Genomic DNA, 8,558 nt, shown 5'->3' with positions numbered 1-8,558 from the left:
GTTTTGTGTATTTGTTGGCCCTAAATATTAATTTGATTTAACAGACAGTAGAATATTCTAACTGTAGTTACAGTTGAACATGTTTACAAGTTCAAACCCTCAGATGATTCCTAAAAGGAATGCCCTTCAAGTTAAATTAAGCCATATACTGATGTTATCACATTTTCAGGAATGTACCAGAGCCTACTTGTACTACCAAATAAAACTGAATATTTTCTTATATAATGGGTATAATTAAATATTGCAGTGATATTGTGAAATCATGAAAACATACTATAACTTAAAAATGTCACTTTTTTTTATTATAAATTCATTTATACACTATATACATTTCTTTTCACAAACAAGCCACAAAATCTTAAAAAATCATTCTAGACATCCTGTAATATTCTTGGAGGAAAATGCATCAAAACCCTGAAGTGTAGATAACGGAACCTGCCAAATCTCACAGATAATTACAAGAACATATGTATATACAAGCCATTATCATTTACACTTAACAACACAAGGGACACCTGCTAAAACAGAATCTGTCTACAGTGTTCTTTGTTGATGGCCATAAAATCTCTAACATAATCCTCCAGCATATACCAAACCAAGCTTAAGACACCCACAAGACTGGCTTTTGGTGATCTAATTTCATGGTCAGAAAAGGAAAACCTAGAATATGAGGTAATGTAATAACAGACAGAGTGAACATCAAAAAAGTAGGTCTCAGATTAGACAGCTGATTTGTGGAAGGCCAGTTGTATGAGGGTTGCTATTCCACATATCTGTGTAGCTTAAGAGCTCTTCACTGGGCAGTCCTGGTATCAGTTCTGTGTAAAAACGCAGCTCAAGCTCCTCTCCTGAAAGACAAACACAATAGTTTTGAGTTAAAGCCATGTAAACTAGTTTCATGAACAGACATTTGAGAAATGTATTTGACTAGCAAATGAATAATCCTGCTGGCAGAAAACCTGGCTATACCTCCTATACACTTCAGCTAAAAGTTTTACCTGAGGTATCACTCCATTGGCTCTCTGGACAGTGGTAAGATTCTGTCATGGCTACTTCATTGCACAGGAACCCCTTTCCGCTGCTATTGCTTTGTAGCCACTGTGAACTATCAAGCTCCAATTGCCGTGTGATCTGCAGGAGCAAAACACAGAATTTGTAAGTGGCTGGATTTTGCTTGATTTTTGATCAGTGGTGTTTACAAACAATTGCAAAAATGCCAATAATGGATAATTTAATACATAACAGGGTATTCCTGAGAATGAAAAAGCACAACAGAGACACAAAATTTAGGTATGTCACTAAAGCCAAACTCACCTCAACAATAGCTTTTTCCTCGTAATCTGCAAGTTGTAAACAAAAAATAAAAAACAATGAATGTCTTGCCACTTCAGAATATTCAGTAATAAACTAAAGTAAAAATGTATTTTACTCGTTTTACCTGACTCATGAACTGGGGAAACCTGGAACCTGCCAGTGTAGATATCATTTGTGCTGTCAGGGCCAATTTCCACTTCATATCCAGAGCAGTCAGGCACATCATAGGTGGGGCTTGCTGTGTCTTGAAAGAAAGGTCAAAAGTGTCAAAAGTCAACTTCAAAAACAGAAACATATGTTATCAATAAACTAAAGAAGCATGCGTTATCCATAACTGAGCTTTGGCTGAACAGGTAACTTACTCATGCTTTCAGTGCTGTCTACGATGTTCTCCTGTGTAATCATATCTTGCTGTTTGTGCATGTAAACGTGCTCTTCATTTGCTGGCATGTCTGTATCCGTCTTCCTCACCTTTACCACATAAAAAGAAAATTGAGTATGTGTATTTATTTCACTACTTTGAATATTTAAATGTGTCCTCTTTCATGCTTTCTTCTTTACGATATAAAAATGTGATGCTATGGCATGTTGTCTCCTTACCTTTTTCCGCCTCCTGTTGTCCTGGCTTTTAGACGACCTCTTGCTCTTATTCTTGATGACCTGAAGCATGCGGTAGACACGAACAGCTTCACAGCCTTTGTTGACACTTTTGTCCTTTACTTCTTCAATATCTGGAAGTGAGTTCATTGCACAACGGAAGTTGGCTTTCCATGTTTTGGGGTCAGGGTCAGTAATTCCTGGTTTGAACTTGCCTGCAAGCATAGACAACATTATGAGGACCTTGTAAAAAGCTATATTTTTCTATAAAAGCAAGGAAATCTTTAATTTTAGGAGTCACTTCTCACCTGTGTGGATTGCCCACTGTTTGAATAGACAGGCATCTTTGTCCATTTCCCATCCATGGCGTGCAGCATGCTTCCAAGGAATGGAGAACATCTTTTTCTCCTAAACAGTCCAAAAAGCCACAAGATATTCTGGTTATTCAGAAAGTTTTATGAAATACCTCACAACTAATTAAAGCTTTTGGCAAAATCAAAAGCACTGAGCATGCTAAAATGTACTCAAAAAAAAAAAACTGTGCCTCCACCTTACCTTATCTACCCAGACAAGTCCAGCGATTGAGTTAGAGTCAATCATATCCTCTAACCAGGGTCGCATCCGCATTCTGGACACAGGCATGGTTCCTGGACAAACACAATATGAAGCTTGAGCTCTCAAAGTTCTTCTTGTTACACTTCTTACAGTGACATAAAGCTGTTTATAATTTAGGTGGATGTACTTCACTTCTAAAATATCTTATGCTAGCCTACAGTCCTATAAAATCCTGTTGTAAAAAAATCATGACATAGAAAAGATATCAAGTCCAGTCCAAGTTTTGCACACACACACACACACAAGCACACACACACAAGCACAAGCACACACACACAAGCACACACACAAGCACACACACACAAGCACACACACACACACAAGCACACACAAGCACACACACACACACACAAGCACACACACACACACACACAAGCACACACACACACACACACAAGCACACACACACACACACAAGCACACACACACACACACACAAGCACACACACACATCCGCGCGCTCTCATAGCACATGAGCACTAAAATAAGTACAAATAGGACACAAAACAAACAAACAAACAAAAAACCCTACAATATTTATTACAGGTAAGCAGAGATCACAACACTAAAGTAAATGCTAGAGTAAAGAGTGCTTAAATATGCCTGTCCTATGTCATAATGCACATTTTAAAAAGTACAAAAATATCAAAAACACACCTAACATGGGCACTAAAATGCAGTACATAAACAAAAGGATAAAAAAGAAAAAAAAAACAGAAGTCCGTATATTTTTGTGAGGTTCAAGTTAAACAAATACACGCACATACAACGGTTAATAAAAGCAGGAATACTTACTGAGTATCCGGAATGATTAATGAAATAAAAGAAAGTAGGAAAATTATTCCACTTGGTTTAGAACAAGCTGCTATCCGTAAGAGTCATACAGTCATCCGTAAGAGTTATAGTGTGCAAACCGACTATGCGTCTCTTATATAGCTGTGTTTAGGGGGGCTTTCCCAAACAGGAGTTTGGCAGAGTTCTGCTCATGCGCAGTGTAACCAAATGCAGGCGCGCTCGAACTTAAGTGGGATGATTTCCGAGAAATCACGCCGTTGTGAGCTATGCATGATCTGTGAGGTTGTAAAGACAGTTTGGTGGTTTCGGCAAACGCAGACATGTACGCTATGTCGGTATGACAGTAACAAAACCTTTGGTTTGTTTTGGGATTTTTTTTTTTGCATGATTATTAAAATACGAATGGATTAATAGCTTACCATTTCTGGTAAAAAAAAAAAAAGCTTGATGAGAGATCCACAAAAAATATAATAAAAAATCCAACACAACACACAGTTTTATGGTGACGTGTATCAGCAGGATACACATCAGACACTGAACCTGAATGATGCCAGTACAGTGTCATTAGGATCCCAGAGAGCTGGGTCAGAGTAAGAAACGACAGCCTTTCCGGGAAATGGTGTCTGATTTATTAGAGCTGTAGAGGGAGCTCTTGAGTCGATAGAGTTTGAAGGCTTTACTATAAGCTCGTCAGTGTATTTATGTAAACACTGTTTTTGTTTTGTTTTTCAGCAACAGTTTTAACTTCAATTTGATCGATGACGTTAATAATAACAATGATGCAAATGTTTAATCCATTTGTGCAAAGAACAAAATTGTATAACTTCCACCTATTATTATTATTATTATTATTATTATTATTTTTTATTATTATTTTTTTTATTAATATTATTATTATAAATAGATTACCACAGACTGAATGTGTGAATGTCTAAATCCTCCAGCCAGTAATGTTATACCTGTTTTGAAACTCATAGAATGAGTACAGTTAGCAAATACAAATGTCATTTGCATTAACTGTCATCTGTAAAAGCATTATTACTATTATTATTACTATTATTATTGTTGTTGTTGTTGTTTATTAATAGATCTAACTGCACAGCAATTGCACAAAAATTGAATTATAAGATCGTGTTTTCAATTCATTAATTTATTTATTTTTTACATGATTGTTTTAGGTTACATTTACTGACTCTAGGTTACATGACTCATAATCTTTGTCAGCCAGAACAAAAAACCAGGAAGTTGGCGACGCTATTGACATGTTTGTTTAAAAAAAAATGCCACTAGGTGTCCTCGCAACATTCATAAACTGCTCATAAAAAGTTAAGGATATTTGGCTTTTGGGTGAAATTTATGGAAAATGTAAAAACTTCACGCTATAGTGATATTATATCATGAAAGTAGGGCATTTAAGTAGAAGCATGCAATGGTGATTTCCTCATCTAAAACAACTTATTGAAACAAAAGCCAACAACAGTGGTGGGTATACCACAACAAAAAATGTCAATGTCTCAATAATTTGTCATGTGCCTTTGACCATCAATTACAACTTGACAAAGACGTCTCATGCTGCTTACGAGTCGACTTATTGTCTGCTGAGGCATGGCATTCCACTCTTCTTGAAGGGTGGCCCTCAGGACATTGAGGTTCTAGGGTGCAGGGTTAAGAGCCTCTACACGGCGACTCAGTTGATCCCATAGGTTTTCTATAGGATTCAGGTCTGGAGAAAGTGCAGGCCACTCCATTTGAGGTACCCATTCCTAATGCCATTCCCTAATGATGCAACCTCGATGAGCTGGAGCATTGTCGTCCATGAAGATGAAATTAGGCCTGTGTTGTTCATGCAGGGGCACAATGACTGAATTAATGATGTTATTCAGGTAGTACTGGCTTGTCACTGTACCATTCACAAGATGTAGGGCAGTTCTGTATTGAGTAGACACACCTGCCCAGACTGTAACACCACCACATCAGTGGCTGATGCATAGCTATCTCCTTGACGTTTCCAACATCATTGGTGGCCATCATTTCTGCTCAACGTGAATCAACTTTCATCAGAGATCAGCACTGAAGCCCACTGGTCCCTCGTCCAGCGTGAATGGTGTGGTCAGGTACCCTTGCAGGTCGTCTAGCATGCAGACCACGCTGATGTAAACGGTTTGGAATGGTCTGACGTGACGTGCCTCTCACCTCCCTTAAATGTGCCTGGAGTTGAGTGGCATTCATCATCCGGTTCCGCAGGGCACTGTTCACAATGAAGGAGTCATCAATGTGGGATGTGGCCAAAGGACGTCCACTTCTATGCCTTTCTGTGACTCTTCCAGTCTCTCTGTATCTCTGTCGCAACCTGCTGATGACTCTCTGTGACACTCTTAGCTCAGTGGCCACTTCCCTCTGAGAACATCCTGTTTGAAACCTCGCAATGGCGAGGTACTGTTGATCAATTGTTAGGTGTCGTCTTGGTCTCATGATGTCAAAATGTGAACAGCATGATGAAGAGGACTGTTTAAATACCAATTCTAATTGAACCAGATTTATGGATCAAACACCAGTTGTGAATTTTGCCGTTAAGCACCTTGTTAGAGAAGAGCAAGTTATGCAAAAAGTACTGAAACACTGAACAGTTACACATGTGCATTCAAAAGTGTAGAGAAGGTCAAATTAAGTTCACCTGTAAAGGTTATAGTGCATTTTAGGTGCATCCTAAAATTTCACCCAAAAGCCGAATATCCTTAACTTTTTGTGAGTAGTGTAATTCCAGATTCTTTTGTTACAGTACTTATACTCCAGTGGAAACTTGAACTCAGATCACCTCTTCAGTGCCATCTTTTACACAGAATACATACATGAGGGTCCAACAAATGTGTAAACATATGCTTAGAAGGCATCTCTCAGTAGTATCTTGAATCAAAAAGACAAATCATGGAGATTACAGTGCTCATTAAGTTGTCTTTATTTGTTACATTACATTACTGCACAGTGAAATTCTTTCTTCACATATCCCATCCTTGGGGGTTGGGGTCAGAGCGCAGGGTCAGCCAGCAGGGTAGCTTGGTGGTGCTGGGGTTTGAACCCCAATCTTCATGTCAGTGACACAGAGAGCCACTTGAGCTACCTCCACACCCATTTGTTTCAGTTCTATATTCCACTGGTAAAATGTAGTCATCATAAGTCTTTTACTAGAGCCTTTTTTGCCAACACAATTAAAAAGTTTGCATTTTCAGTTAGTAATATCTTTCAAGCTGTTCAAACTGTGCTTCAGTGTTACTACCTCCAGTGATGGGGATGAGGGGTTGAATTTTAGGAGGCAAACGGAATATACCAAATAGTGCAAATGGTGCAAAACTTTTATGTATAAAGAAAGTGCATTCAGAATGAGCTGAATAAATCAATTTTGCCACACTGTATTATAGATAACACAAAACTGAGTATTTAGCACACAAAAAATTCATGCTACACACTAGCCTAATGTATAACATGAAACAATGTTAGTTAAAAACAATGTAATTAACTGGTAATGTACAGAGGTTGAACTATGAAACTGAAACACCTAGTTTTGGACAACAGTAATTTAATAGTATGGTGTAGGGCCTCATTCTGGAGCCAATACAGCATCAGTTTGTTGCATCAGTATGGCAGATTAACGTCATGCAGAGTGGCCTGAATAAGACATTTCAATTGCAGAATAGTGTTCAGGTCACTATATGATTCTGGTGGAGGAAAATATTTCCTGACTTGCTCCTCCAAAACACCCCAAAGCGGCTCAATATTGAGAGAGGAGATGTTTACCTTTAGTTTCATGATCATCACATCAATCGGTCACTAGTCTTGCTGTGTGTATTAGTATGTGTGTATCATCCTGATGCCCTGCACCTTCACCTTTAGGGTACACCTTCAGGTGAGTTGCTTTTATGTATTTATTTATTTTTTGACACACTGTTTGTTAGTATCTGGACATCACTTTCTCTTGTGTCGACCAGTTACGGTTTGTCCTTTGACATTACCCTTACTGTTACGGCCCAAGGTTGTGCCGGTGTTCTTTTCTCTTTCTATCTCTTCCTGCTCTCACCGCCTCTTAGGTTCCCCACCCCCTTGGAATCCCAGTCGTCAGCGGAGACATCTATCATCATTAACCTGTGTGACGTCACCGCGTTCGCTGCCAATCCCTGAGATCCGCGTCAGTTTAAAAGAGACGCCTGTGTGGACGCTCACTCTCTCTCCTCTCTCTTGTTGTTCCTTGCTCTCTCCCTTGCCTACCTCACTTCACTTCACTCTGATCTACCGCCGGGAAAAGAGGATAGAAAGTTACTGGTAACTGATTGTGCTACACGTAGGAAAGTGATTTTGTATAGAGACACTAGAATAGGAGCAAGCGCCACTCCCTGTATGTTTTGTTTTGGGTTAGTTAGAGTAGTTTAGATAGGGCGTGGAAACGCCGAAGACCTTTTCTTCTCCCTTTTATTTTCCTAGATAGGTTAGAGTATTGTGGCGAGTTAGTTTTGTTTTGTTATATTTCTTTCTTTCATTTGGCGCCGCTGTGGATCCTCTCATTTCCCTTCCGGTTGGAGGATAAATTATTGTAGACCTATCTATTCATGTTTTTTGTTCTGATTCTGCCGTAAACAATAAAAAAAACTCTTATTATCCTTGCAATATGGTGGTTCGGCTGTCAATTGCTACCAACCTCAGTTAAATGTGTCACCACTTAAATGTTACTCCTGGTACCCTTAGACCTACCATCTTGAGGTCGTAACATTTATGGGGGCTCGTCCGGGATAATCAATTTCGTGATACCTGGAATGGTGATCATTTTGTGTATGTTGGTGGCAATTGACGTTGGTGCGTAAAGTGCGCGTGTACGCGGTAGGGATCTTGTGCCTAGTTAACTCTTCTTTGTGATGGAGGCTTTCAGTTTGCAGGACTTTGTTCTAAACCCGACACTAGAACAACTGAGTATTTGTAGGAAGCAGGATTTATTAATGGTAGCTGACCATTATCAGATTGTAGCGAATAAACAAAGTCGCAAGGCAGAAATAAAGGACAGAATATTGTTGCGTTTGCATGAGAAGAATATTCTTCCTTCGTCATGTGCTGGGGATGAGACTGCTGAAAATGTTGCGCCATTGAGACCTCCAAAGACTATAATGGCCAGAGTTTCAGATTCATTCTATCCAAACTGCTGTATGCAAAATCTGTGTTTATATACAACAGACCATTGATAAAAGAAATTATTA

General features: G+C 38.9%; 1 protein-coding gene across 2 annotated transcripts; it reads right to left on the bottom strand.

Annotated features, from left to right (window-relative positions):
* Positions 1–276: 276 nt before the first annotated feature.
* irf1b (interferon regulatory factor 1b) lies at positions 277–3,479 on the bottom strand. 2 transcript variants are annotated; one of them, XM_058414717.1, is made up of 9 exons: positions 3,322–3,479; positions 2,467–2,558; positions 2,220–2,319; positions 1,915–2,126; positions 1,677–1,785; positions 1,439–1,558; positions 1,315–1,340; positions 999–1,131; positions 277–848 (listed from the first exon to the last, which is right to left on the bottom strand). In XM_058414717.1, exons 2-9 carry the CDS (start codon positions 2,551–2,553, stop codon positions 715–717), a joined length of 921 nt encoding a protein of 306 aa, XP_058270700.1. In that variant the 5' UTR covers positions 2,554–2,558; positions 3,322–3,479; the 3' UTR covers positions 277–714. The 2 variants fall into 2 exon arrangements, with proteins under 2 accessions (XP_058270700.1, XP_058270701.1); XM_058414718.1 differs by lacking the exon at positions 999–1,131.
* Between the last annotated feature and the right edge of the window lie 5,079 nt (positions 3,480–8,558).

Source organism: Hemibagrus wyckioides, linkage group LG18 (genome assembly GCF_019097595.1).
Source record: "Hemibagrus wyckioides isolate EC202008001 linkage group LG18, SWU_Hwy_1.0, whole genome shotgun sequence".
Lineage (NCBI taxonomy): Eukaryota > Metazoa > Chordata > Actinopteri > Siluriformes > Bagridae > Hemibagrus > Hemibagrus wyckioides.
Note: the sequence above shows the minus strand (reverse complement) of the source record. Positions and strands in the feature narration are given on the sequence as shown.

Coding starts and splice junctions, on each gene's coding strand:
- irf1b (XM_058414717.1), bottom strand. CDS start 2,553: ATGCCTGTGTCCAGAATGCGGATGCGACCCTGGTTAGAGGATATGATT. Junction 1,786..1,914: donor ACAACAGGAGGCGGAAAAAG/GTAAGGAGACAA, acceptor TATGTGGTAAAG/GTGAGGAAGACGGATACAGA. Junction 1,341..1,438: donor TTCCCCAGTTCATGAGTCAG/GTAAAACGAGTA, acceptor TACAACTTGCAG/ATTACGAGGAAAAAGCTATT.